This window comes from Fusarium venenatum (assembly GCF_020744135.1).
Source record: "Fusarium venenatum strain MPI-CAGE-CH-0201 chromosome Unknown EDB82scaffold_1, whole genome shotgun sequence".
Classification (NCBI taxonomy): Eukaryota; Fungi; Ascomycota; class Sordariomycetes; order Hypocreales; family Nectriaceae; genus Fusarium; species Fusarium venenatum.
In genome coordinates, this window is record NW_027072129.1 from 6,764,866 (window position 1) to 6,792,723 (window position 27,858).

Consider the following 27,858-nt stretch of genomic DNA (forward strand, 5'->3'; position numbering starts at 1 on the left):
AAGGCGGTCTCGCTTACCTAAAATCTCAGATACAGACACAGGGGAGTAACAGGAGAGTTGACTTCTAGGCGTTAGGATATAGAAATGAGTCAACTGATAGTCTACTCTATAAATCTATAAGGAGCGACTTAGCATTTTACCTCTTGTGATTTTAGGGCATATTTTCTGGCATTGAGAGGTACAGAGTGCTGCTGTAGATTGGTAGGTACGTACTACCTCAACTGCTCAATTCGGGGGCCCCTACTAGAAGGCACGGACCTTGCAGTAAAGTTTTAATTGAATCGCGCTTTTTAACGTACTAAATCGCGTTCGTCTCGCGCGTTGGCCCGGAGAACAGAAGCGCGGACCTGTCAAGCATTTACTTTACCTTACCCATATTCATGTACGGATGCTTCCTCGACTTATGGATTCCAGGGACTCAGACTTGAAAGCTGCGCATACCACCAGCTGATAAAATCAAACTCTCTCTTATGTCCCAGCTCGTCTAATACATTTCGGTCATTGAGTTCATATACACCATTGTTTCGTTTCGTTTGTTTTAATCGCCGATAATAAACAGTCATATGCGTTTTTCGCGGTCCTTCGGCCAAACTACTGCTGTCTAGATCGCCGAAGCTGCCTAGCAGCCATGGCATCTTCAGCCCAGGCCTCCACCACTCTCGACGAACTTCCAGCCCGACCTCCAACTCCCCCTCGAGAATCCCTCACGGATAAGACAAATCCCATGAAGACCTCCGCCAATCGCCCATTCGACCCGAGACTGAGCCTTCAGACACCGCCAGGTGCTAATACCCCTACGTCGACCGGGGCAACCAACTCGGGTTCGACTTCAAGACGGTCAAGCAAGAAGGTCGAATGGTCAAGCCATACCGAATACAAAGATCCTCCCGATCTCGAAGCCTCAAGGTTCTTCAAGTCATCACCCATCACCACACCGTCTGCCGCTGCCTCGAGGCCCATCAAGGGTATCCTCAAGCCGTCACCGTCGCCGAATCCTCTGGCATCCTCTCTCAATGGTCAGCCCAACGGCCTTTCGCACCAAGCTAGTATCGCCGAAATGTTGGACTCGACTATAAAACAACTCGCTGGTCCTGACCGGGACTTGCGGCTCGATGCTTATATGATGCTCTCTCGTGCGCTCAAGGCCTCTAATAACTTGCCTGACAGAGTTGCTCTGCAAGGGAAGATGAGCCTATTTATGTCTTTCATCGAACGCGACGTTAAATCCAAGAATGACAAAGGAACGGCCGATTCTTCTCTCGTCAACCACGCCCTCAACCTTTTAACAACCTTTTTGCATTTTCCCGCCATCGCATCGACTCTTACATCCGACTTTGGCATCTTTATAATCGACCATTGCATTCGATGCTTCTCTGACCCAGCCCTCACGAAAGATTTGGCACGCCATCTTATGCAAGTAGCTGCTTTCCAGTCCTTCTCTTCCAAAGTAATGTCTTCTGATCGAGTTGGCCGATTAATCACTTCCTTGCACAATATCGAAAACCACTTGACTGGAAAGAGCATCATTATGGGTCGCATTCAAATATACAAGCGACTCATAAAACAATCTAGAATCCACATGGCCGTCTACACAGACTGGCTAGAGGATATGTTTACAGACATGCTCAGTACAGTTCGAGACATTAGAGCTCAAGCCATCAGCCTGGGAACGGAAGCAGGCTTTGCGCTACGAAACGAGAAGAATGTGATGCGCAAGGTGACAGAAATTCTACAATCACCGGACGACAAGACAACTTATATTCAGTTCTACATCCGGAAGCTCGAAGAGATGTTGAAGGAAAAGGAAAACGCATCTATCGTCCCGCAGATATGGAGTGTCGTTACGCTTTATCTACAATGCCCTATCAGCCGATGGGTGTACTTTGCACCATGGTTCAAGCTTGCACAGGACTCCTTCAACGCAGCCGATTTACATACCAAGCAGGAGGCCAACCACGCCTGGAACAGATATGTATATTTGTCCATCACTAGCAACAAAATGGTGACCAAATCTCTGGCTCCCCTCGGACAGCCTTTAACAAGCCAATTGCGCCGCAAGATCACCTCGAAGCAATCGGAAGAAGCATTGAAGCTCCGAAGAACAGTCTTGGGCGGCGTCTGCAACCTCTGTTACTACGCCTTTCGACCTAGCAATGATATGCAGTGGATTGACTCAGCTTGGGATCTCGTTCTCCAACCTCTTGTAGGACAACTCCTTAGTCTTGACGGTACAAGTGAGCCGCTCGCGGATTCAGTAACCCAAGCGTCGCGCATCGTGGCCGGACTATTAGATGTCTCTACCCCAAGAAGTTGGAAAGATGATCGCATCAGAGATAGCGCCTTAATCAGCCCCGAAGAGCTGCCCTCGATCGATTCAAGGTGGACTCGCCGAAATTCGGAAAGAGTCTTTGGTCTCGTTAGCCCAATTTTGAAGAGAAAATTCACTGATCTAGCTAATCCCGAAAGCTTGACTTACAGGCTTTGGAAAGCATTCGTTGGGTCCATCGCTGTCGCCTCAGCAAAGGATATCAAGGTGGCAGATGAGACCGCGCGTTTCATAGCTGATTCTTTTGATTTGTTATCCGGCATCTGGACCAAGGGGGTCCCTGAGGAATCCGAGTCCTCTGGTACAAAGTTTCTTTCCAGCGTCCAGCACTTTGTCGAAGTCCTCGTTCGCAATCTTGGCCTGCTTTCATTTACGGAAAAGAAGCTATCTATGTCTGTTGCCAATACGTTTGAACCTGTTTTAACACCCTCGACCCGGCTTGATCGCACAGATAAGCCAGGTGGCATGATTCAAACTCCGCTACTGCACCTCTTCTCGATGCTCAGCTCCAAGCCTTCGGGCATAGCTGATGATGACAACCTTGCTGACTGTTTCTTGTCTATCTTTGCGCCATTCTTTCACGACAAGCCTACTAGAGCTCGTATTGAACTTTCGCGGGAAATGCTTCGCCTTCTGCCGCGGGACACTCTTTCGCCTTACGGCCCCTGGATTCTCACTGCTCAGAACATCGGGTCCCTTTTGGATCAGAACACCATTACATCTAGCTCCCACCCACCGAGTAGTGACAAACTACTGGGACCCGAATACCGAGAAATCGTCTCTCTTCTGGAACGAGGACTTGTTTCGCACCCCAGTCTTCCAGAGGAACGGTGGTTTTCCCTTTACGACCTTCTATCGAATCACATTGTTCAAGAGTGTGGAGATGCTGGCCGAGCACTTGGTCTTATTGAGCCGCTGGCCAAGATCGTTACTGATAACTTCTTTGAAGGTTCCGACAGGTCAAACGGAACGGCCTTGTCTGTAGCAACCGCGCTGTTTACCGCTGCAAAACTGCCTCGTGATCGCCAGGCTGTCGAGGCTGCCAGACGACGGCTTTGGGGCGCACCCCCAACTGCATCACGGTCATCTTCATTCGACCCATTCCAGTATCTTTATCAGCTTCAAAGCCAAATCATGAAATTCTTCTATGAAAATGAGACTGAGGGTATAGATGAGAAAATGGCGGCTTATTTCAAAGCCGTCGACACTTTTATCGTCACAAGTTTTCCACAAAACGGCATAAAGACTCTACCGAAGCTTCAAGTTGGACTTTCTTTCTGGGTTCAGGATGAAAAAGCGCATAAAAGTTTGCGCAGTGATTCTCCTGTTTCTGAACCAGTAAGTTTCATGATATCACCATTTTACAGATGCTAATTACTCATAGGTACGATCCCTTTGGGACAATATCTGCACACAACTTTCGGCGCTTAGCCGACTGGAGAAGAAGGATCTTGACGCCATCGAGCCACTTATTTCTGCCGCTTTCAGGAGTAAACACCGCCATGTTGTAAACAAGATGGCGGAAGCATGGAATGCTTTAGTGAAGGATGAGGAGAGCCTGGACTGCTCCGAGAGTCTCAAGTCAATCATAGCCTCTCTTCGTCCGACTGTTGATGTCCTCTACCCTGGCATGGAAGAGTCCAGTGGTGACTTTGGAGCTCAGGTCCAGTCATTTGTGGACTCGCAAGACGACTTGAGTTTCATGGCGCTTTCATCGGCTAAGTCACCTGGACCAGATGTCGAGAAAGCATTTTCACCAGCACCGTCGATGACACCAATGAGCACGAGAGGCCCACTAACACGAAAGCGTCGCAGAGATGCTACTCCTGAGTCGGCAGTGAAGGCTAGGTCGGCCAAACGAACCACCACCCCTCGTCTCCGCCATGACAACTCTCAGATCCAGTTTGCTCCAATTGTTTCGTCACCGCTGGTTGGAGAGTCTCAGCATCTCACAGAAAGACAGATGGAAGTTCGTCAACGGCAAGAGGAGAATGCTGGCCTCTATTCTGATATTCGGTCCAGTCCCCGGCCAAGATCACGAGCTGCCACTGAAGAGGAGCCCAAAGATTCTGCACCTCAGAAACCTAGAAATCTCGAGACTACCCCCGAACGAAAAGCGTCTTACGAAGAGTTCATCACTTCAACACCAACTCCTCGACGAGGTCTGGCTCTGCATCTTGAGGGCATCAATGATCCCCCTTCGTCACCTCCGGAGCCAAGACGCAACCCACTCTTATCTGAAATACAGACTCGGTCGAAAGCTAGGGACTCGATGGAGAGCTGGCAATTTTCGTCGCCACCAGGATCGCCTGCTATCGATCAGCAGGCCGCGAAGACTCAACCAGAAGCAGAAACCCCAACGAAGAGCAGCTCATCGGCTAAGAACAAGCGCTCAAAGCGACGCGGACGAAAGTCAAGAGTTTCAAAGAAGCGTGATACTGTACCCTCTAGTCCTGCGGATCAAGAAGTGACGGAAGAGGTGAGTGTATTATCGGACGCACACCGGACGCAGGATATGGAAGATGTGGAAGAAGACAAGACCAAAACGCCAGCCCGTAACCAAGTGGGAGGCTCTCAACGGCCAGAGCAGCTTCAGGGAACACCAAAATCTGGAGATGATGAGTTTGTGGATGCCCAAACAAGCCCCATTGATGCGATAGAAAATGCAGCACCCACAGTCGCCCAGAAGCAGGCGCCCAGCCAGAACCATGAATCGTCTTTTGCACTTAGCGAGGGAGACGAGAGCAGCTTCATGCGGTTCGTGGTGGAGTTTGAATCGAGGCCACAACATGACCGCGAACAGTATAAATCTGTCTCTGTTTCTCCTGAGAATAAGAAACGTGTGTCTCCTCCGGCATATATCGAAATGCAGGGCGACACCTCGTCTGGGGAAGAACAGGTGATCCCGAAACAACCCTCGCCAGCCGACGTTGTTCCCTCTACACCTGTAGATGCAGGTTCAGAGACCTCCGAACTCCCAACTACAAATACCCGAGGAAGCAAGAGGAAGAGGAAGCGAAGTACTCATTCCGTTGAGACTCGCAGCAAAAAGAGACGGTCTACCAACCTACCTGGACAAGAACAGGTTGAGAACAGCCAGCCAACGTCTCAAGAACCAAACTCGCCTATACCAACCGTACGACGCTCATCAAGACGAAACGCAGGGCTGAAAGACAAGGAGTTGCGAAACCAAAAGGCTCAGGCGTCGCCAACCAAGAAATCAAAACGATCGTCCGTGTCCCAAGCGCTACAAACAAGATCAACCCATACCGATACGCGGGATGGCGGAGATACAGACGAGGAATTAATGTCACAACTCGTGACAGAGTCCATTGCAGCCACGCAGAGTCAGGATTTGGATGTCAAAATCCCTGACGCGGTTGTTGAAGACTCTATGGATGTTGTGTCAGTCGAGGAAGCAGCGTCCACGCAAGAGCTTACAGCACAGGACCAGGAGGGCTCTGTGGAAGAGACCCAAGACGCAGTGGCTGAGCAAGGCGAAACAGAGGAGGAAGTCTCGGTTGAAGTCAAATCAGATTTGATCATGGAGACATTGCGTGGTGGACTGAAACAACTACAAGGAGCAGCACTATCCCGTGATGAAGTATACCGTTTGGAAGATATGTTGATGGATATGAAGAGAGAACTCTTCGAAGCTGAACGACGAGGAAGACTTTGAGGCATGCATGACTTAGCGACTGAAAGCATTGTTTATTGGGTGTTTGGAGATTTGATTTGGGTTTTGCTTGTATTATATATAATACCTTCCTGTACAGAGTTATCTGACTTGAATGCTGTCGCGTAACGTCTCTCAGCGATGCATAGAGCATAGATATCATTACATAGATGGGAATCAATCAAAGAGATGATCACATGAGAAGTCTAAGCTAGTCTCGCTGAACCTTTTTGACCCTGCATACAATTACGTAGCGTATTCGTTCTTAAGAACGGTTATGGATGGGGATGATAATGTGGAGGATCGTAAGGGGGATGTTCGGATTATGTGAATGTGTAATTTAAATCGAGCTCAACTGCTTCATATTCTTTTGACTACCTAGTATTCTGCTTTATGCTGACTTCAACTATTAGTTTATATGTTTTTTCCCGGATTGGCTATCACTTGTCTTCTCATGTTTATCACGCGGCAAAAAATAATAGGAGAGCAATAATTTTTAATCGTTAAAACGCAACGTGAAGGATGAAATTTCTTTTTCATTTCAGACCGTTAAGCCATCAATCACCATAGCCTATACGATCTGAAGTGTCCTAACCGGCCAACCTATGCAATGAAACACAATGGATTCGTGACTCCGCGGCACCAGTTTCCAGCTCCCATCAGTTCATAAAACATTCCCGCTCTAGTATCGCTTGCCCTCGCGCAGAGTATCGGCGAACTCGTCCAGGGGACTTCGGATGAGCTTGGTCTCCTTCCAGAGGTTAGGGGTGAGGAATCCGTAGGTGTTGGAGACGGCAACGAAAGTGGCCTTGAGGGTGTTCTCGAGGGTCTTGGTGGAACCGGCAGAGGATGTGTAGGCGTCCTCGACACCGGCGAGCTGGAGGAATCGCTTGACAGCGGGAGAGGCAACGAGGCCAGTACCACGGGGAGCGGGGATGAGCTATATATATTGTCAGTTTTCGTCATTTCTTCTAAACGGAACTGTCGATTCTTCGCTTGGGTTGTACGTACACGAACGGTGACGGAACCGCACTTGCCGCTCTCCTTGGTGGGGAGAGAGTGGACGGCACCAAGGTTGGTACCCCAGTAACCACGTCGGACGGGGATGACGCTGAGCTTAGCGATGATGATGGCGGCACGGATGGCGGTGGCAACCTCCTTGGAGGTCTTGATACCGAGACCGACGTGGCCCTCGGAGTCACCAATGATGACAATGGCCTTGAATCGGGTTCGCTGACCGGCACGGGTCTGCTTCTGGACGGGCTTGATCTATAATTCAAGGAAAAGGACACAAGTTAGCATAACTATTCCATCTCGTCTTCGTTTGTCTCTCCGAGCGTCTCGTTCGATTTTCGTTCTTCGAAGATAATCGCAAAGTGATTCGGAGGGGTTTTTGTTGTTCGCACCTTCATGACCTCATCCTTGAGCTTGGGCAGGAAGTTGTCGACGATCTGGTACTCCTTGATGGGCAGAGAGTGAAGGTAGATCTCCTCCATGCTGTTGATCTTGCCGGCCTTGACGAGACGACCGAGCTTGGTGACGGGCTGCCACTCCTTCTCCTCGTTCTTACCGCGACCTTTTCTAAAATCAGAAAATAACCCCCAAAAAGAATTAACACAAGACTTTGAACTCACCACGGCCACGGCCACGACCGCGTCCACGTCCACGGTCACCACCTCGGGAAGCGAAGCCTCCACCGCGAGAAGTTCCTCGGTCAGCCATTGTGTCTGATTGTGTTGATTGAGCTGGGGGGTGGGAGGGAGAAGTTAGGTGCTACGCAAGAGCAAAGTGATGGTGTTGGCGTTCAATGGTATCTTTTTCGCTGGCGGGGGTCCGGCGCACAATTTTGGCAATTTAGCGAGCCCTAATGAGTGGATCTGCCTGATACTTTAGGCCAACAAATTGTTCTCAGGAAGGTGAGAAAAGGTGGGGTTAGTTCTTCACCTTGTGGCTCACCGAAATTGACAGGGATCTACTTCTCGGTCGGTCGGTCAAAGAAGCCACCCCGCCAACCCGCCCATCATGAATGATCGGCAAACTTCAACTACAATCGACACCCTGGTCCGAAATAAACATCACTTCAAGTATCGTACACTACTATACATGAACAGTTCCATCAACCATTCGTTTCGTTGTATACAGACTATACTCAGAAACTATACAGGGTAACTAACAAAAGCCATTTTTCACTTCCATCGCAGAAAACACAAGTCGTTGCACAGCAGAGTGACTTGAACCATAGAGGGGAATGGGGTATGCATGTTCTTCGTACGCGCCTAGCAACTCCAGGCCATCATTAATGAGGGTATCGCAGCTCAACTACCACGTATTCCGACTTTTTACAGATAAACTACCAGGTCGTATTACTCTTTTGCTGTTTTGATAATCAGGTTTTCTGAAGGTTGCACCCGTTGGGCCCACTCGCTGTTATATCAGTTAGCGCAATTCATATCAGGAAATGTCTGAGTGAGATACTTACGTCCAGCTACCATCGTAGACCTTCCTGAATTCGGGTGATCCAACTCCGGCCTCCTCAAGAGCAGTGTCGATAACACAAGCTGTCACACCAGTACCGCAGCTTGAGACAATAGGATGTTGCGAATCGACACCCTTCTCAGCAAAAAGTTTCTTGAGTTCATCCCTAGGAAGGAAAGCCTTAGTCTTGGGATCCAGCACAGAACTGAAGGGAATGTTGATAGATCCAGGCATGTGACCAGATGAGAGACCTTCGCGGGGCTCGGGAGCCTCGCCAGTGAAGCGATTTTGAGGTCGGGCATCAATGACCTGAACGCCCTCAGCGCCCTCCTTGTTGTGATCCTGGGCAATCTCCTTCATCTGCTCGAAACTTGCGACACCGTCCTCATTCATGCCAGGAATCTGGTAGGGGCGGCATTCGACAGTATAGATCTCTCCTGACTCAGTTGGTAAACCCTGTTCCACCCAGAGCTTGAAGTTGTTTAGGACGTGGACGTTGTTGTGGCCGAAAACCTTCAATGTCCAGCCCACGCGAGGAGCGCTGAAGATGCCAAGCTCCTTGCTGTCGTAGACCACGACTGTGTCCTCTTTTCGGATTCCTAGCCCGCTCATGGCAGCGGCGAAGGTCTTGGGGTTGGGAAGCATGTGAGGGTAGGGACTGCGCCTGTCAATGTGCTTGTCGAGGTCGAAGAATCGGGCCTTGGGGATTCGCTGCTCGCGAAACGTCTCGATTCCGGATCGTCCGTCATTTGGCAGGAACCATGATGCGCAGAGAGGAATGACTCGAGGATCGGTGCTGATCGTTGACGGAGGGTTCTTTTGAAGGGCCTCGTGAAGCTCTTTCGGCGAAACAAGGTATGATGAGAGGTTTCGACGTGTGAGGAGGGTAGGTCGGGAAACCTTGGAACTCCATTGGTAAATGCCTGCTCTTGTTGAGCGACTGAATGCGACGGACGCCATCGTGGATATGACGTGTGTCGAGTTGTGAGGAAGAAATTGGTGTTGCGAACGCTCAGTTACCTGACGTAGGGCAAGTTCCTGAGTGGATGATAAGAGTCAGAGTCAGCCAAGTGAGCTATAAAAAAAAGCAAGTCGGGTGTCGAGAGGAAGATAAGACAGTTAGCAAACGGCTTAACTGTCCGCCTGCTTCCACATTAATCCGTGAGAACTAAAATTCTAAGAAAGGGTAAAGTTGAAGTGAGGTAAAGTTGATGACGGGAGGTTAACAGCCAATCGAGTCAACTTTGAATGGTGGGTGATGTGGGCGATAATCGAATTGCAGCAGATTGGAGCTTGGACCACCACCATCAGTCATTTCAGACGTTGAATTATGACGAATTGGCAGAGGGTTTTACAGTGGGTTGCAGGTTTATCAGTGGGATGAGGTCACTGGAGCCTTAAGTAGATAGGCGCCCACCCTGCCACCACAGGCTGCCCGCGCACCTACCTTTGCATCCAGTGGATGAATCCACTCTATCCGTCTGGGCCTCTCCCTGCGTTAGTGCTTCAAACCTTGACCCTTCCTCACTCCAAAGGTTACATGGCCATTCTCGCTTTGGCTTTGGCTTTGGCGTTTAATCTTTTCCTCAACTCCAAGAATTCAACCTCTTCCCTGTACAGACAAAGAGGCAAAACACCATGAAGGTCACCATCAAGAAGTGGAATTCCGTCGCTACCTGGCGCTGGGACTTACCGGAAGACGATGTTTGTGGTATCTGTCAGGTCCACTTTGATGGGACGTGTCCGACTTGTAAATATCCAGGTGATGACTGCAGCTTGTGTAAGTAAACATTGGCCCTGTTCCATTGAAACGAACTCTACTGATACAGTATTAGTGTCAGGGAAATGCGGACACAACTTCCACATGGTTCGAGCTAACCCAACCTTATCTCTCTTATTGTCATGGGCATTGCTGACTATGTTTGCCTTTTGTTCAGCACTGTATCATGGAATGGATCAAGCAAGATTCGTCCAGGGGGCAATGCCCCATGTGTCGTCAACGTACGACCTCCCTTGAAAACAAAATAGCACCCGTGCTTGTGGTACTCAAGCTGACATGATATACAGATTTTGAGTGGAATGGGCAAGTGAAAGAGACGGTCGCGCAAGCCGAGTAAAGGCCATTATCAGTTACATTATGCAAGGTGTCAGGCGTTTCCCAGGGCGTTCAAAGAATCCTGTCAGACATGGTCGGTAGGGAAAATGTGCAAATCGTTCTCGGCCACCTACTGGCTGGTTTACTACGTGTGACTTGTGCCTTGATTGCTGAGCCATGCACAACTCAGCGGGCAGTGTGAAGCAACCCACACAGCCTCACTCGACCAAGCTGACTGCATCAGTCAACAGTTGAGCCTCCAAGTTGATTTTATTCCCAGGCAGTTTTTCGTAATTAATGAAACTCGAGAGTAGATCACGCATGGTATGAATTAAGAATCTTTGTTAATTTCGTTTCGGATTCGAACAATTCTTAGAAGGTTACTGTTAAGTAGCAAGTAGTTTCCTCGAGTTCTCCTCAGCCACGATTGGTCAACCAACTCTGGCCCGAGTTGCTCGTATGCTGTATATTATCAAGCCTGTGCACAATCTCCCGCCTTCAAAAGGATCTTCTGCCAAGCATGCAAGAAACGGATTCCAAGTTGAAATGGTCTCGTAAAATGCAACTTTGGATCCGCCGAGTTGCACTTTTGGGGGCGGTCGTCGCCTTAAATACTTGCATCTCAGCTCTGTGGTTCGCAACCAATTAAGGCAACGGCGCACCTGCGCAGAACAGGCCTCCAACATAAATGCATGCCTGGCCCCCATCCATGGCTTTTACTTTCGCCTTCGTTACAATACCCGGTATCGTTTTGCGACATCTCATTCCCATTTATCCTTTCTTTTGCTAAATCTAGTTTCGAAAGATACTTCGTTTAGTCTTTACAACTACCTATCTGCTTAGCTACAGTTTCAGTTCCAAACAATTACCAATAAACAAGACATTACCAGCTGAGAATAGTAAAGCTGCGCCACACATCAACCGCGGCGATTTCCTCATATCAGCCAAGCGTTACAATGTTTCCCTATCCTACGCCAGCACCCGACATTAACAACCAATTCCAATCCCAGGGCACTCCCTACAACAAGCCGGTGGCCAACTTTACCTGGGCTATGCCAGGAGGTCTCAACGCCATCAATACCAACAACCTCTCACAGTATGGATACACTTCAGAATCGCCTCTGGTCATGAGTGCCTCGTCCAATGGCTTCCCAAGCTCAGACTTCGTCCTTCTAAGTCGATCCAACTTCAACCCCCAACTCAACTTCCCAACAGCCACTGAGTGGGCATGGCCAAATACGCAATATGTGTCATCTTCGCAATTTCTTGTTCCAACAGGTACTCCCCAAGCTAGGGAAGTTCTGGCCAAGTTACGGACTTGCATTCACCTGTTTCTCAGTACCAGGCTGATACTGCGAAACGTTCGCCAGAAGAACCGGCGACACAGCGCTTCGGATTGCCCCCCATGGGCTACTGGTCCTAAAATCGTCGGCTATGCAGGTCCGACTCTAAATACATCTTGTTCAGACACTGCCGTCTTGGGTAGCCTATCAAATGAACACCAAGCCAACTTGTTCAACTACCCCGACTATAACTACACTAACGCGGACAATCCCTTGGGCATACTAAGTAGTAGCGGCAATCTACTGCTGCCGCCGCAAGAACGTATACCTCGGAAGGTAACAGAACTTCATGAGGAAGATGGGGTCCCTCCTGTGGCGCGGGGGCTTCCCGATTTGACGGTTAAACTCAATGCATCTGGGAATGCTAAGGCCCGAACTCAGCGAAAAGCCTCCAACTCCAAGCAGTCTAAAAAACGTCCACTTGAATGCGTGGACGTTGAAGGATCTTCAGACGACGACACCGACGAGGGGCTCAAGGACAAGAAGCGGCCCAGGGGATCTTCGACTGCACCACGTTTTGCATGCCCTTTCTTCAAGCACGACCCAGTCAAATTTGGAACTTCAAGAAGCTGTGTCGGTCCTGGGTGGAAGTCAGTCCACAGAGTCAAGTAAGGCATCTTCCTTGATATATATAGAAGTCAACTAACATCTAATAGGGAGCACGTGTTTCGGAACCACAAGCTTCCTGAGCATCAATGCCTTCGCTGTTTCAAGGCATTTGGGTCCGCCAATGCCCTTTCCGATCATTCGAGGTCGTTTGATCAATGCCAAGTCCAGAGCGGCACTGTTCAAGAAGAAGGTATCAACGCAAGTCAGGAGAAGCTGTTGCACGTCAGGGCCAAGAAAAACAGTGCCGCTTCTCATCTTAAAAAGGTCGAGGAGGAAAGATGGAGTGAGATGTACAAAATCATCTTTCCAAATGAGGAGCAGCCCTCCTCGCCGTGTAAGTGCTGAAGTGTTCAACCACTGACACCGACCAAGCTCGATACTGGCGGGAATGCTAACGGTAACCGATGCAGACTACACTCGCACTCAGCTAACGATTGATGAATTCGGAAGAAACATTATGGATGATTTCGAACAACGTCTATCAGCTAGAGCGGGCTGCTTAGGAATACAGCCGTCTCTTCTGGCTAGGCTCCTTACAATGACTCGCAGTGTGCTCCAGGAGAGTGTGCAGTCTTGTCAACAGGGCGATGAAAATTCCGGCAGTCAGTGCTCTCAGTTGACAGCTGCCCAACCCCAGCTCTCACAGCCGAGTCTATTCGTAGGATCGCAGTTGCCAGGTATTAGCAACGACATGTTGGAATTTAACGAGCAGTCAGTGGCACAGATTTTCTCTGATCCCATGTTTGGTATTAGCCAGGCAGGTTTCTGGAATACTTTATGATTTTGAAAGGGCGGAGATACCAAATTGTTCTTGAGTTTTTGGGTACCTGTTGTTTTTATCGCCATGCAGGTCATGATAGACAGTCCACAAGATAGACGTGCAAAGCCGGCGTTTTGGATTCGGGACATTCTACCCCAGTACTGTTGAGAGTTTCTAGATAATACGGAGAGCCTCCATATATCTCTATTACTTTCAGGACTGAAGCATGTCGAAAAACTATGGAGACTCTGAGACTTGGTTGATTTTGATGCCGTTATTAATTCTGTCTGGTCGAACTACCTGAAGTAAGTACCCAACCAAGGCCCCTTTAATACAGTCGCAGCATAATCTCCTGAACAGAGCGAATGGCCCAATATGCATATCGTGAGTTTTCCCACGAATATCTGATCTACCAGAATTCAAAGCAACTATAATGCCAATCCCGCCGTGTATAATCATTTCCCAAGCATGACTTTCATAGTCCAAAAGTTAAAGCACTGGAGCGCTTTGTGCGTCTCGCCTTTACACGACAAGGCGGTCCCTGTCCTCCCTAAGATTCTGGGATGTAGACTCCGTCTTTACACAAAACAACCACCTTTTTGAAGAACCGTCTCCATTCAAGGGGATCTCCTTTAACCTTGACGAAACGTATATCGAGAATCTCGGTATCGTCTTGTAGAGGTTGTCGATCGATCTGGATCTCACCATGCAGATTCTGCTGGCGTCCATCTAAAGCCCTGACTTTCATATGCGCAACCGGGCTGCCGTACAGATTTGGTGAAACAGGGGCTGCTGGAATGTTGAGGTGATGGAGAGCATCACTGAGCATTTGGACGATATGAGCTGGTGGGACAGCAGAGAAGAACCGGGTGAGAGATTCTGGGGGGCAGATATCACGAAATCGACGGGCTTGTTGCGTAAGAGTCATGGAGGGACCGGGAGTTTGCGAGAATTGCGACATTGAAGGCTCATCAGCAAGGATATCAATCATGGCTCGACGAGAATGCGGTAATGAGGATGCTGGTGAAGCCACGGACTTCAGTGGTGTGCGTTCCCAATCCCATTCCTTGTCGGCGATGGGCGTCTCAGGTTGAGTGGAGGAGAACTTTCCAGCATTCAGGCCAGTGTCGAGGTCCATATTGTCGCTGGAAGAAGGCTGCGATGTTGGCTGATGAGTAAAGTCGATGCGGAGGTTCTCCAACATCTGCGTCGCCAAGTTGATGGGATCTGTAACTCGACCATCCGCACTAAGGAGAGCGTTGTGTCTCGTATACCAGGGATGTTGGCGTACTTGGGTGAAGTTGAATCGTTTTGAAGCGTCAATGCTCATCATTCCTCGGAGTAATGAAAGAGCTTCCGCAGGTATCCTGCCCCAAAGCGCGTCGGTACTTCGACCAGATGTGCGAACGTATTCTTGGAACTCCCAGCTTCCCGGTGAGGGCTCATCCCAGGGTGTGTTACCAATGAGCAAGACGAACAGAATGACACCACAGGACCATACATCAACCAGGTCTGGGGAGTACTTGGCAGCATCCGGTACCTTCTTGTCCCCACGCCCGCAGGCGAGGATCTCAGGAGCAATATAGGGGGGACTGCCACACAATGTCGAGCTCAGCTTTCGTTGGCCCTTGTACTCGAACATGGTAGCCATTCCAAAATCGGCAAGTTTTAAAGATCCGTCGGATGAGAGAAGTATATTCTCCGGCTTGAGGTCACGATGTGCCACGCCCTTGGAGTGCATGAAGCTCACGCCGCTGATGAGTTGAACAAAGTAGACTTGAGCGATATCCTCTCGCACGCCGACATCAGCCTCAATCTTGTCGAATAGATCACCACCTTCTGCGTACTCCATGGCAATCCATCGCCATACGTCGTCTTCGCCCGAAGCAAACCACTCGATGATGTTGGGATGTTGGCCGATGTGTGAATGGAGAGACACCTCCATGGCGAGCTGCTTGGCTGAGATGCGACCATGTTTAGTAGCGTAGCCTTTGTGAATAAGCTTGACGGCGAATATTGGTGTTGTTGCTTCGAGTGGAATGGCTTTCTTGATACTACGTCTAATTAGTGCGATTTCAACCATGAATGCCCGGTGATGAGGTATCTAACGATGCATATGCTCCTCGGCCCACGGTCTTGGAGACAATCCGAAAGGGAAGATCATTTGGTAAAGAATCTAATTGTGACTACGCATTGAAACCAGTGTTAGTTAGTGAATCCTCTGGTAAGATCGTATGAGAAATGCATCTGTCATAGCAGTCATAGGTAGTATCAGTGAATCATTGATTCACGATCCGTGCTCAACGCTCGCTAGAAGCTACCGAGAGAGAACGACATGGCAGATGCAATTCATCAAGAATCAAGTAATGAATGTATGACGCACCATGACGAAACTCTTATGTATCCTGGACAGATGCTGGTGCTGTTGTTCCCTATTCAAAATACTGAATCTGTCCAATTGATTGGATTAGGGTATGTATGGTTATGATGCATGGTTCCCTGGATGAACGATGAACGCGTTATTTCCCATCGCGCCTACTACCATCCACCGCGTAAAGTACTTTTTGTTGCTGCGAGACCCTAGTCCCTTAAACACAGCGGCACTTGGCGCCCTGTGCAGCCTCTGACAGCGTGTCATCCTCTATGGTTTCAGCGCCGGTTTCTTCTGTGAGGTTCTATTGGCTGTGAATCTCTCTGTTTGGGGTCAGTGATAGACATTGCCTGGACCCTAGTCGTGTCGGTTGCTGCGGTAAACAATTGGAGCCTGGATCTAAAGAAATCGTTCACCTCCATACAATTCTGTCGCTCCAAAACAATCAAGCAAGCAAATCAAGTCATTTCAGTTCAAGACCTTCCCGCTTTCATCTTTAGGTCTTTCCTCACATACGCTACTGCTAAAGGGCCTTTATTTCCCCCAGTCGCCCCTGCATCCGTCCAACTTCACCCCTTGCCAGTTGCGGAATTGTCTGCACCTGTACTGTACATAAACAACATCCTACTCGCCCCCCTGCTCCTACGATAGCATCTCTCTTCTGGTGTTCTCTTGTTTTATCATCATCTCTTGATTTCCCAAGTAACCATCGCCATCAACATCACACAATGGAGTACAATATGGAAGACAGCCAGAACCTTGCTCCCCAGGCTGCCAAGCTCAACTCTGGTTCCAAGGGTCCTGATTCTCAGAGCACCACCAAGAGGTGAATACACGTCCCGAGACATTGAAAGTCATTCGATATACTAACTTGACCCAGACTCCAGACCGAGTTGATGCAGCTCATGACATCGCCCGCCCCTGGTGTTTCTGCCTTTCCCTCTGCAGACGGCAACCTCCTATCATGGACTGCCACTATCGAGGGCCCTGAAGACACCCCTTACTCTGGTCTGACCTTCAAGCTCAGCTTCGCTTTCCCCTCCAACTATCCTTATGCGGCACCCACGGTGCTCTTCAAGACACCCATCTACCACCCTAATGTCGACTTCTCCGGCCGTATCTGCTTGGACATCCTCAAGGACAAGTGGACTGCCGCTTACAACATCCAGACTGTTCTCCTCAGTCTGCAAAGCTTGCTTGGTGAGCCCAACAAGTACGTATAGAGATCAAACCCTGTGATAAAGTAGATGACTAACATATAAACTAGTGCCTCTCCCCTCAACGGCGAGGCTGCTGAGTTGTGGGACAAGGACGCCGAGGAGTTCCAAAAGAAGGTGCTGGCACGTCACGTAGATGTCGAGGACGAGTAAACAGTTTTTACTGAGGTTTCGGTGCTTTGATACTTGAATATGGGAACAGGAGTACCAGGTGTATGGAATTTGGTTTGATGACTTGTTAGGATTACAGGATTGCATGGCATTTCTACAGCTGGACAAACAGCAATGGAAGAGAGGCATTGATGGGGTCAGAAATAAATAGACCATTGTCGATAGCAGACCCTCTACTCGACAGTTCATAACATCCAGTGTTCACCACGTCGGAACGTAAATGATTTTTCGCCCTCATAAAAAAAGCCTTGCTTGACCAGAGACCACTTCACGCCGAGGCACCGATTGTCGTTTAGTTTGACTTCAAGCTTTGATCACATTTTTTCCCTCTGTGTATTTTCAGCGTCGAAAGCCAGAATGCCGAATGCAACTCCAAATGCCATGCCACCCTAGAACCTTGTCCCAAGAGAAAATTTTTATATTTATTCCTCAACAACAACCGTGGGGAGGCCCTTGGGGTCCTTGACGTTCACGGCCTGGACGTAGCTGTACAGCTTCTCCTTGGCACCCTCCTCGTCGTTTCGTCGTCGGGAAATTCGCACGCGGATTCGGTAGTCGACACCCTTGACACCCTGCTCCCAGACCTTCTTGTTGAGCTGAGGGTCGATGCGGACATCGGTGGTACCCTGTGGTGATGGTTAGCGCATGTGACGTTGAGATAGCACCTCTGCCTTGTGCGTTTGCTTCGCGTTCGGTAGCAGGTTTCTTTCTTGGTGTGGGCGGTCGTACCATAGACTTGTAGGCAAAGGCCTTGATCTCCTTGATGGCCTTGGGAGCCCTCTTCTTGAAGGAAACACCATGGAGCTTTTTAATCCATTAGCATTCAATCCTGATAATCAAGCTCCGGTGCTCGAGCTATTCATTCTCTGGGCGAAGCAACATACTCGCTTGTGCATGTGGATGGTGTACTCGCGGGCGACGACATCCGCAATGGCGGAGCGCTGAGTCTTGCCGGAGGGCTTCTTGGTCGACGACATGGCTGAAATGTGAATGTTAGTCCTTCGGTCGACGAGTGTGTGAAAAGTCGAAGCGCTCGTAGTCTCAAGAAGAGGTAGGACTGCGAGGGAGAAGTTGTCGGGGTCTTTCGTACCTGCGGCTCGTCTCTTCAAGGTCGGTCGTTGAGAGGTTTGTGATGTTCTATCGATGGGCGAAATCCCAAATTGTGCGTGAACAGCCCTCGAATTTCGGGCGGTGGGGGTGAAAGCGAACCAATTGAGCGCAGCCCTGATGGCCCACCGATAGATCACGTGTTGGTATCCATCTCACAATTTTGGCTTAACTAAACTTGGTCTAGGGGTTGGTATGGTCCACATCAAGCCTACGGTGGCTGTTTATCGCGAAGCATTGCGTTGGATCCATCTAATCTTGGCCGTTAGCTTTGAACTGCATAACGACTTCCTCATTCCATACTCGGACAATCCATTTCAAAGCACCGCATATCTCACGTTCTTTGCACTTAAGCGCTTCTCTCTCACTCCTTTGGGATCGCTTTTTCTCAAGACAGTGCTGCGGTTGCTTCTCCGAAATCTAGCGGCCTGTCGTCGGCATAATAAGGGGAATTTCGCGTATTCGACTCTTCAGTGGTTCATCTGCGCGCCAAACTGAACGCCTCTTTTCATTTAACGTTTCCTCCCAACCTCGACACAACCATAAGACGTCGCCTGACATGGCCGAACACGAACCTGTGAACCCGATGGCATCGCCTTCGCCTCAACCTGACATGACGAGAAACCGACTGCCTACGCTCTTTGAGGTCTTGAGTCGTCGCACTCTGCCTCCTGTTGACCTCTTCTCATTCTATATTTACATGCGCGATCAACAGCGATCTGTTGATTACCTTGATTTTTGGTAGGTTTGTTTCGAGCTTTGTTTCATGTGGATTTTGTCTGACATGACCAGGCTCGATGTCGCCCAGCACATGTCACTGTGCCGACATTATGTTCGTGAACTTCGACGATCCGTGCTTATTGGCACTCCTGAGGCGCAGTCCAAGCGATCTTCAGCTATTCTAGAAAATATTGGCGACTTGGAACCCAGAGCTGCCGGCCCGTCCATGTACGCAACTGAGAAGGAGAAGAACCAGGATGCACAGATGTCAGCTTTCCTTAGAGAGGATCAAAGCCACGATTCACCCCAAAGCGCTACCGGGCCTATGCGACCCAGCCCCCAGTTCAGCAACTCCCACGATATCACCACCGAATCCAACTCGCCTGCTCATACTGTTGCGCGACAGGATATCCGAGCCTCGGCTGAGAAGATTCTCTACACTTTCCTTCTGCCTGGTGCTGAGCGAGAAATCACCCTTCCTGGTTCCATCACCCAGGAGGTCACTGCTGCCATTGAAGAGTATGGCCGTGACGATCCTGAAGTTTTTGACGTTGCCAAGGACTATGTTTTCCAGGCCATGGAGCGAGATGCCTTCCCAGGTTTTCTTCGAATGAAGGCCCTTGGCAATCTCATCCCACCTACTCTCATCATGCGACTCATCCTTGGACTCATCTCCATGTTTGCCGCTCTTTGGGCCTCATTTGTCCTCATTTTCCTTGACTATTCCCGAACAACCAGATGCTGGGTACGTAACTTATTATACTATTCTCTTGAGCACATACTAACTCGAGTAGCTCATCCTGCCCTTCACTATTGGTGTTTATTTCCTTGCGTCTTATCAATACTCACTGGATCCTATCATGGCCCTGATTGGTTACAGCGAGTACACCCCATTCAACTTCTCTCGCATCCGTGAGCCCTACGTACGCAAGCTCATCGCTAAGCGGGCCATGATGGTCTTGGCGGTAACTTTTCTCGTCGATGCCGCCCTCTGTGTTCTCTTCATTCTCGTTCCCGGAAAGCGCCTTTGAGTATCATTCTTCTTCGCACAACATCGCGGTCACTAATGCCGGCCATTACTGGGCCACTCCGATTTCTCTGCATCCGAAGAAGTCATTTCCGCGGGATTTAATTTGGACATCATATCAATATTCACGACTGTAATGATTAGGGAGCCTTTGATTAGGCGGCGATTTGAGTCCAGTCTCTTGATTGAGCACGGGCGTTGCTTTCTGGAGGATCGGCGTACGGAAATCTACTGTTTATTCATCGAGGGTTATTTGTAGTTTAGCTATTCCCGGTCCAGACCACTGATCGTTTTCGTTTCTAGCCATGCGTTTTTTTTTTTTCATTTCAGACCATATCGGGTCAATAGGGCTGCCACAGGGCTGGGAGTTCGTGGCATTATTTAGGGATTCCGGGGGCTAATAAAGGGCGTCGTGTCATCTATTATGTCGTAGTTCTTCGTGATAGATATTTATAAGTTCCGGTACTCAAGTCCCAGGACCTGGATGATGCATTGGGTTCTCATAGCTTGCGCTTGCTTGCCCGTTTCTTCTCCTCCTCTGACTCGTCCACGTCCATGCTGTCGTTGTCCACCAAGTTAACCACGTCCATTACCGACCGCTTGTTGAAGCCTCTTCTGGCCATCGTGTCTCGGCTCATGTTTGGTAAGTCGTACTTCCGTCCTCCAGTTCCATCTTGTTGGTCAAGTATCGCATGCTGCAGTTTTTCGTCGGCAGCGCGCTGTTCGCGTTGTCTTGCAGCTGCTGTCGTTCGGATCTCCTTAATTTGAAGTTCGACACCGCTCAGGGTGGTGGTGCAGCGGTCAGACCATGTCTTAAGAGCGGCTGTCATGTCGGGTATCGCTCCAGGTGCGAGATCACGTAGAGGCGCAACACTTGAGACTTGCACGGTGGCGCGGGCTGCGTCAAGCGTGGCATGGAGCAGTCCAGCGTAGACCGCCGAGATAACCAGATTCTCAACCTCACGTGAACCTGGGAGGTCCAATGAGCCCTGTAGCGCTGTATACGAAAGATTTTGTCGGTCTCTGGCCAGAGAGAGTAGGGAGAGTTGGCGTAGCTTGGTGGCTTGTGCTTCTGCAAGCTCTGGCAGGCCTGGTGTGCTTTTGTAGGAAGAGTATGTCCCATAGGCAAAGGTCTTGAGTAGGGTGAGGTGTGAAGCAAACTCGGAGTCGGCGAGGTTCTGGATGGCAGGTGTTTGGATGAGCTCGCTAAAGAGAAATGTGTTGGGTGCGGATGTTGCTCTGGTGACGAGGTCGGCGGCGGCGCGAGGAGAGGTCGCTGACTTGGATAGAGCCAGGAAGGGCTGTCGTTGATTGTTAGTATTTCAATGATACTCTTTCGCTGGAAGTAGTACCTCTAGCGCGTTGAGAGCCTTTGTCTGTTCCATGTTGAGTCGTGGTTAAGGCTACAGCCTCGTGGGGTGGTTTGATGAATGTAGCAAGCTAAGTACGTAGTACGTCACGATGCGAATAGAACGGGACGATTGCGATGACCACAGTGCTGCTTTTGATTCCTTGCAGCCTTTTACTTCTTGCTACTGTTGGAAGGAGAGTTGTTGAATTGCCGATCGCAAGTCGTCAAAGAAAGTAAGGTAGAGAGAGATACTGTCTGAGATGGGGTTTGTTGGAGCTCCTACATGCAATTCGATAGAGGCTGGACCAGGCAGCATGTGGCGGGCGCGGGGCATGGATGTGGGGTCGAACTTATGGTATTCTTCCAAATATACTTACCCTGTACCCATACATCGTAATCCTCCTGATCATTGACAATGAGTCCTTGACTGGATGACTCTGCTTGTCGATGAAATATTAATGTCCGTTTTCTTAAACAACCAATATAATATGATTTATGACACTTGTGTTAGATTTGGCTTTGACGCTGTTTCAATGGATTCATTCGATGACCCTGTCAGCTGTGTCAGACAAGGAACATAATAACCAGCTTATTATTTATTCACACAAGCGATGTACAGTCACAGGAGAGATATTATTTGCCAATCACTAAAAAATGCAAACGATAGAGCAAGTTTCTAAACGAGCACGTTTATTGACAGCCCATATGGAGTCTCAATGCCTACCTAGTTCAGCCACCGAAGAACACAAAGACAATTGGCGTAGGATATCGTTAGCAAACACCTAAGTTTAGCCACAGATCCCGCTGACGAGATCCAGCATTGGAGTGCTGATGAGCTGTTAAAGAAAGGTATCTTGATTGCAAGCAAAGTCTTTAGCATTACCCCAACACAACGTTCACTGTTCTGAAGGAACGAGTGAATGCCAACCACAGTACCTTGCGATGGATGTCACCGGTCTCACAGAATAGCAAGACATGGCTGGCTGTGTAAAACAGAGGCTGAGACTATACTAGAAATAGACAAGAAGCCCATGCGGAGGTTGGAATAGGCAGCCCGAGGAAATTGAAGAGACTTTGCTGGACTCGATAGCCAGTCGTACGTAGTTGGACAAGCTGAAGTTGCTGAAATGCTAGTATTCACATAGGGCTCCTAGGATGAGTGCTGGTTGGACAGTAACTATGTGCTAATGGCAGTGTGTCCCTCAAATGATCGACACTTGCACCTTTTGAGGACACGAGAGGCGCCATTAGTCTAGGAGGGCCAGCTGATAAGAGACTTGTTTTACAGCTGGTCACCCTTTGACGGCTGGATCCGGAGTAAGATGAGAAAGAAAGAAGGAAAGAAAGAAAGGATAGCAACAGAGATCAATAAGTATAAGTATTAGTAACTTGCGCCTCAATGCAGTGTTTGCACGGATCTCACTTATTCGATTGCCTTTGAAGTGACAAACAAAGTCGGGCCTCTTTGACAGCGGAGCGTTGACCACCCCTGAGCTATCCAGGCTAATCCTGACAGTCTCAGGTTTCAGCACCTATTCATCTCCATTGTTCGGACCCTTCTGAAACATCCTTGCAAGCAAGAATTTCTGGTGCTTGATGAGTCGCAGCTTTCTCGAAATCCCACCAACGAGAGCAGCAATTGCTGACTTGGGTGTCTCCGGAAACCGACCCCAAACTGGAATCTGACCGTTGCAGCCGCCGAGCCAAGAAGTGTTGCGGATGCGATGCCTTTGGTTTTGCGCAAGTTTCCAAGGTGTTTCTCTCGCTAACTGACAGAGAGTGAGTGTTCCGTTTCTTCTTCCCCTGAATCATTAAATCCTTGAAAGGTAGATAAAGCCCTGAGACGCCGTCTCGTGGAATCTTGCTCATGTCATGCCCTTCTATTCTGGCACTGGTGTCATTTTATTTTCTCGTACCCAAGTGGTAGTTTATTTTCTCTTTTCCTTTATTTCGTCTGACTAAACGCCAAGCAGAATACGAAAGACCAGCAATCCACCTACCTACTACGTATTCATCAATCAACCGAAGCAGGTCTTTGTCGTCTTAGCGGCGTGTTCACTATCACTGGCATCAGCTGCTACTCCCACCTTCCGGTCCAGTTGCCTCCGACTTCCCTTTTCAGCCTTTTTGTAGCATCCTTATCTTTTTTCCCCTTTCTCTTCATTTTGTTCTGTCGAACTGTTGTTCGCTTTTTCTTGATTCTCAATTTATTATACGGGCTCGACATGCTTGCGGCTGGACGATCAAGCTAGAGAAGCATTCATTCCATTATTAGCAACCGACCCAACCACCAAACTAGTCTAGTCTAGTCTTTGAGAGTGAGACGAAGGCCTACCTAGCCCAACTGCCGTGTCTCCCGCTCTGCGTTGTGATTAACAACCTTCATCAAAACCCCATCACCTTCTGGATCGGCGCGCAACACATTCACCATCCTCGAGACGAGGCTCATGAGCCATAGCCTATCGCCATGGCTCCCGCATATATTAAAGTCCCTTCCAAGGACAGCGACAATGTCGCACTCTCCGTACCCAGAAGTCCAGGCGCCGGCGCCCATTTCGCTACAACAACACTTCGCGTGGACGGCATGACGTGAGTACAGCTATAGCCCTATCTTAGAATGTCTCCGGCCATACCGAGACCCATTTATGCAGTCGTGCTCGGTCTTTGCGGCCCCGATTTTAGAAATGCGTACCGACCATGGCAAAGGATATGATATTAACATTTATTCTTCTACAGGTGCGGTGCCTGTACTTCTGCTGTTGAAGCTGGCTTCAAAGGTGTTGATGGTGTCGGAAATGTCTCAGTCAGCCTAGTTATGGAGCGCGCAGTCATAATGCATGACCCTCAAGTCATCTCCGCCGATGATATTAGAGAAATTATCGAAGACCGAGGTTTCGACGCCGAGGTGCTTACTACCGACCTCCCGAGCCCTGTCGCTAAGCGCTTTATCGACCAAAACGTCAACGACGATGACAATGACTTTATTACGACTACCATTGCCATCGAAGGCATGACATGCGGCGCCTGTACATCGGCTATTGATGGTGGATTCAAGGATGTTCCTGGCATCAAATCCTTCAGCATCTCTTTGCTCTCCGAAAGAGCCGTTATCGAGCACGATCCCGATCTCCTTACAGCAGAACAAATTGCCGAAATTATTGACGACCGCGGATTTGAAGCTACAATTGTCGAATCTGGCAAGGTAGTAGCCGACAAGGCTGGAAAGGATGCTGGAGGCGTTGGAAACATTGCTATCACGACCGTTGCTATCGAAGGCATGACATGTGGTGCTTGCACAGCGGCTGTCGAGGGTGGATTCAAAGGCGTGGATGGCGTCCTGAAATTCAACATCAGTTTGCTCGCGGAAAGAGCCGTTATTACACACGACGTCACCAAGCTCTCCCCGGATCAAATAGCAGACATAATCGACGATCGAGGCTTTGATCCGGAGGTTCTTTCTACTCAGGCTGCAACCGATCACCAAAGCGGGTCATCATCTACTGTACAGTTTAGAGTCTATGGCGTGCCCGACGCAGCAGCAGCGGAGAACCTGGAGGCTGCGTTGGCGGCCATGCATGGCGTCGATACCGTTTCGCTACGCCTTGCTTCGTCACGCCTCACGGTCACCCACCAGTCGGGTGTCATTGGTCTGCGCGCCATCGCTGAAGCCGTCGAGGCCAAGGGATACAATGCGCTCGTTGCCGAAAACCAGGACAACAGCGCGCAGCTCGAGTCCCTAGCCAAGACGAGAGAGATTGGTGAATGGCGAACGGCTTTTCGAGTGTCGTTGGCTTTCGCCCTTCCTGTTCTTATCATCGGCATGATTTTGCCTATGTGCGCACCGTCTCTAGATTTCGGAAAGCTCGAGCTAATTCCCGGATTGTTTCTTGGTGATACTATCTGTTTGGTCCTTACAATCCCCGTTCAATTCGGTATTGGAAAGCGCTTTTACATCTCAGCATGGAAGTCACTCAAACACCGCTCTCCAACAATGGACGTTCTCGTCATCCTCGGCACATCCTGCGCCTTCTTTTACAGTATTTTGACAATGCTGGTTTCACTAATAATGCCCCCTCACAGCAGGCCTGGCACCATCTTCGATACTAGTACCATGCTTCTTACCTTTGTCACTCTTGGTCGCTACCTTGAAAGCAGTGCTAAGGGTCAGACCTCAAGGGCCCTTTCGCGTCTGATGTCCCTTGCTCCCTCTATGGCTACGATATACGTTGACCCAATCGCTGCCGAGAAGGCTGCCGAAGCATGGGACAAGGACCCCAGTACCCCAAAGACCCCTAGGCTGGGCGGTTCAGCTCAAGAGGAGAAGTGCGTCCCTACCGAACTCTTGCAAGTAGGTGATATTGTGATCCTTCGACCCGGTGATAAGCTCCCCGCCGACGGTGTTTTGGTTCGAGGTGAGACCTTTGTCGATGAGAGTATGGTTACTGGTGAGGCGATGCCCGTTCAAAAACGAGTAGGTGATAACGTCATTGGCGGAACAGTCAATGGCGATGGTCGAGTAGACTTCCGAGTCACTCGGGCTGGTCGTGATACTCAGCTCAGTCAGATCGTCAAGCTTGTGCAGGATGCGCAAACTACGCGTGCGCCCATTCAGCGACTTGCCGACACCCTTGCTGGTTATTTCGTCCCCATGATTCTTATCCTCGGTTTCTCTACCTTCCTCTGCTGGATGGTTCTCAGCCATGTTCTCTCAAACCCACCTAAGATATTCCTCCAGGATTCAAGCGGCGGCAAGATCATGGTTTGCGTTAAGCTTTGCATCTCCGTCATCGTTTTTGCATGCCCTTGCGCCCTGGGTCTAGCCACACCCACAGCCGTTATGGTTGGCACTGGCGTTGGTGCTGAAAATGGTATTCTGATCAAGGGTGGTGCTGCTCTCGAAAGAGCCACAAAAGTGACACAGGTTGTTTTCGACAAGACCGGTACTATCACCCATGGCAAGATGAGCGTTGTTGAGTCAGTCCTTGAAACTGGCTGGTCTGATAATGAGTGGCGTCGTCGGCTATGGTGGGCCATTGTTGGCCTTTCTGAGATGGGCAGTGAACACCCTATTGGCAAAGCTATTGTCGCTGGAGCCCGTCGCGAGCTCGATGTTGAGGTTGACGGTGTCGTCGAAGGAAGCGTTGGCGAGTTCAAGGTTACTGTTGGCAAGGGTATCAACGCTCTGGTTGAGCCTGCGTCAGCTGTTGATCGTAATCGTTATCGTGCGCTGATTGGCAATGTGACCTTTTTGCAGAACAACGGTATTGAAGTTCCTGAGGATGTCATCGAAGCGTCTGAGCGCGTCGACTCGGGCGCGAACAAGGCCGGCACACCCGCAACTGGCACCACCTACATCTTTGTGGCCATTGATGGCAAATACAGCGGTCATCTCGCTTTGGCCGATTCCATCAAGGAGGGTGCAGCAGCTACCGTCTATGTCCTCCATAAGATGGGTATCAAGACCGCCATCATCACCGGCGATCAGCGCTCTACTGCTCTCAGTGTTGCTGCCGCTGTAGGAATCTCACCAGAAAATGTCTACGCCAGCGTGAGCCCCGACCAGAAGCAGGCTATTGTTAAGGAAATTCAGTCACAAGGCGAGGTTGTCGCCATGGTAGGCGATGGTATCAACGACTCTCCTGCGCTTGCAACTGCAGATATTGGTATTGCCATGGCGAGCGGTACAGACGTTGCCATGGAAGCTGCCGACATGGTGCTCATGCGCCCAACGGACCTGATGGATATTCCATCAGCGCTGCACCTCACCCGTTATATTTTCCGCCGCATCAAGCTGAACTTGGCTTGGGCGTGCATGTACAACGTTATCGGTCTACCCATAGCTATGGGTTTCTTCCTTCCCGTCGGCTTCCATATGCATCCCATGATGGCTGGTTTCGCCATGGCGAGTAGCAGTGTCAGCGTCGTTGTGAGCAGTATTATGCTCAAGTTCTGGAAGCGACCTCGCTGGATGGACGAGGCTGCCGCAGAACAACGTGGCGGTCTTCACTGGAAGAGTGGAAGAGGCGTTATTGGCTGGATGCGAGAGATGCTGGGTAAGAGGAGGGTTAAGAAGGAGGAGGGATACGTACCCCTGCAGAATCTGGATTCGGAAGCATAAGTTTTGTTTTGTCTAGCGATGGAGTAATGATGGAGTAGTAAATATGTCGATTCATTTGCCAATGATATCCTAGAGTGAAAATAAGAGCATATTGACATATATATTCGTTATCGTTTATGGAGTTGAGGATTTACCTGTTCATTAGTTGCAGATGGGTTTGCAGTTCTTGAGATATTTTGTACTATGTATGCGAGTTGAGATGTACTCAATCATGTCTAGTGCTCGCACTTGATTGTCTGTATACACTCTGACGTGTTAAAGCGCAAGGGCCGTCCGAACTACCGAGCCCTACATAATCGAGATGCCTGTAGGCGTGCTCATTCATGTGGGCGGCCCCTTGAAGTTCACTGTATCAGTATCTTGCCTCACTTTGGTAGGAGATTCAGACTAGCCAGTCTGAGGATTGAAGCAAGGGCGAAGATCAAATGGAATGCAGATGTTTCAGAGACGATGAGCCAGCCGTACATAAACAAGGAGAATGAATGGAAGAAT

At 49.5% G+C, this 27,858-nt stretch overlaps 11 protein-coding genes across 11 annotated transcripts; 6 read left to right on the forward strand and 5 right to left on the reverse strand.

Moving 5' to 3' along the window:
- The first annotated feature begins 300 nt into the window (after window positions 1–300).
- EDB82DRAFT_457307 (Rap1-interacting factor 1 N terminal-domain-containing protein) lies at window positions 301–6,206 on the forward strand. Its single transcript, XM_025729855.2, has 2 exons — window positions 301–3,664; window positions 3,711–6,206. The coding sequence occupies exons 1-2, from the start codon at window positions 629–631 to the stop codon at window positions 6,003–6,005; spliced, it is 5,331 nt and encodes a 1,776-aa protein (XP_025589038.1). The 5' UTR covers window positions 301–628; the 3' UTR covers window positions 6,006–6,206.
- Window positions 6,207–6,347: 141 nt separating this feature from the next.
- On the reverse strand, window positions 6,348–7,918 carry EDB82DRAFT_441480 (40S ribosomal protein uS5). Its single transcript, XM_025729853.2, has 4 exons — window positions 7,637–7,918; window positions 7,409–7,578; window positions 7,014–7,271; window positions 6,348–6,942 (listed from the first exon to the last, which is right to left on the reverse strand). Exons 1-4 carry the CDS (start codon window positions 7,722–7,724, stop codon window positions 6,685–6,687), a joined length of 774 nt encoding a protein of 257 aa, XP_025589037.1. The 5' UTR covers window positions 7,725–7,918; the 3' UTR covers window positions 6,348–6,684.
- Window positions 7,919–8,365: 447 nt separating this feature from the next.
- On the reverse strand, window positions 8,366–9,437 carry EDB82DRAFT_471756 (Rhodanese-like domain-containing protein; the record flags this gene model as incomplete). The annotated part of the gene is made up of 2 exons (XM_025729852.1): window positions 8,366–8,426; window positions 8,482–9,437. The coding sequence occupies 2 exons, from the start codon at window positions 9,435–9,437 to the stop codon at window positions 8,366–8,368; spliced, it is 1,017 nt and encodes a 338-aa protein (XP_025589036.1).
- Window positions 9,438–9,776: 339 nt separating this feature from the next.
- Window positions 9,777–10,770, forward strand: EDB82DRAFT_66123 (anaphase-promoting complex subunit 11). Its single transcript, XM_065610027.1, has 3 exons — window positions 9,777–10,257; window positions 10,313–10,344; window positions 10,415–10,770. Exons 1-3 carry the CDS (start codon window positions 10,116–10,118, stop codon window positions 10,535–10,537), a joined length of 297 nt encoding a protein of 98 aa, XP_065465706.1. The 5' UTR covers window positions 9,777–10,115; the 3' UTR covers window positions 10,538–10,770.
- A 634-nt stretch (window positions 10,771–11,404) lies between these two features.
- Window positions 11,405–13,570, forward strand: EDB82DRAFT_66158 (uncharacterized protein). Its single transcript, XM_025729850.2, has 3 exons — window positions 11,405–12,523; window positions 12,572–12,858; window positions 12,935–13,570. The coding sequence occupies exons 1-3, from the start codon at window positions 11,529–11,531 to the stop codon at window positions 13,303–13,305; spliced, it is 1,653 nt and encodes a 550-aa protein (XP_025589034.1). The 5' UTR covers window positions 11,405–11,528; the 3' UTR covers window positions 13,306–13,570.
- On the reverse strand, window positions 13,539–15,794 carry EDB82DRAFT_66200 (kinase-like domain-containing protein). The gene is made up of 4 exons (XM_025729849.2): window positions 15,668–15,794; window positions 15,394–15,470; window positions 13,652–15,338; window positions 13,539–13,589 (listed from the first exon to the last, which is right to left on the reverse strand). The coding sequence occupies exons 1-3, from the start codon at window positions 15,668–15,670 to the stop codon at window positions 13,835–13,837; spliced, it is 1,584 nt and encodes a 527-aa protein (XP_025589033.2). The 5' UTR covers window positions 15,671–15,794; the 3' UTR covers window positions 13,539–13,589; window positions 13,652–13,834.
- Window positions 15,795–16,383: 589 nt separating this feature from the next.
- EDB82DRAFT_471759 (ubiquitin-conjugating enzyme/RWD-like protein) lies at window positions 16,384–17,025 on the forward strand (the record flags this gene model as incomplete). Its single annotated transcript, XM_025729848.1, has 3 exons — window positions 16,384–16,481; window positions 16,536–16,868; window positions 16,923–17,025. 3 exons carry the CDS (start codon window positions 16,384–16,386, stop codon window positions 17,023–17,025), a joined length of 534 nt encoding a protein of 177 aa, XP_025589032.1.
- Window positions 17,026–17,348: 323 nt separating this feature from the next.
- EDB82DRAFT_66359 (60S ribosomal protein eL31) lies at window positions 17,349–18,220 on the reverse strand. Its single transcript, XM_025729847.2, has 3 exons — window positions 17,928–18,220; window positions 17,773–17,847; window positions 17,349–17,669 (listed from the first exon to the last, which is right to left on the reverse strand). Exons 1-3 carry the CDS (start codon window positions 18,018–18,020, stop codon window positions 17,466–17,468), a joined length of 372 nt encoding a protein of 123 aa, XP_025589031.1. The 5' UTR covers window positions 18,021–18,220; the 3' UTR covers window positions 17,349–17,465.
- A 543-nt stretch (window positions 18,221–18,763) lies between these two features.
- EDB82DRAFT_425239 (RGS domain-containing protein) lies at window positions 18,764–19,901 on the forward strand (the record flags this gene model as incomplete). Its single annotated transcript, XM_025729846.2, has 3 exons — window positions 18,764–18,891; window positions 18,943–19,615; window positions 19,665–19,901. 3 exons carry the CDS (start codon window positions 18,764–18,766, stop codon window positions 19,899–19,901), a joined length of 1,038 nt encoding a protein of 345 aa, XP_025589030.2.
- Window positions 19,902–20,091: 190 nt separating this feature from the next.
- Window positions 20,092–21,404, reverse strand: EDB82DRAFT_66443 (uncharacterized protein). The gene is made up of 2 exons (XM_025729845.2): window positions 21,250–21,404; window positions 20,092–21,198 (listed from the first exon to the last, which is right to left on the reverse strand). Exons 1-2 carry the CDS (start codon window positions 21,280–21,282, stop codon window positions 20,398–20,400), a joined length of 834 nt encoding a protein of 277 aa, XP_025589029.1. The 5' UTR covers window positions 21,283–21,404; the 3' UTR covers window positions 20,092–20,397.
- Window positions 21,405–23,441: 2,037 nt separating this feature from the next.
- Window positions 23,442–27,642, forward strand: EDB82DRAFT_66467 (E1-E2 ATPase-domain-containing protein). The gene is made up of 2 exons (XM_025729844.2): window positions 23,442–23,837; window positions 23,985–27,642. The coding sequence occupies exons 1-2, from the start codon at window positions 23,716–23,718 to the stop codon at window positions 27,364–27,366; spliced, it is 3,504 nt and encodes a 1,167-aa protein (XP_025589028.1). The 5' UTR covers window positions 23,442–23,715; the 3' UTR covers window positions 27,367–27,642.
- The last annotated feature ends 216 nt before the right edge of the window (window positions 27,643–27,858 follow it).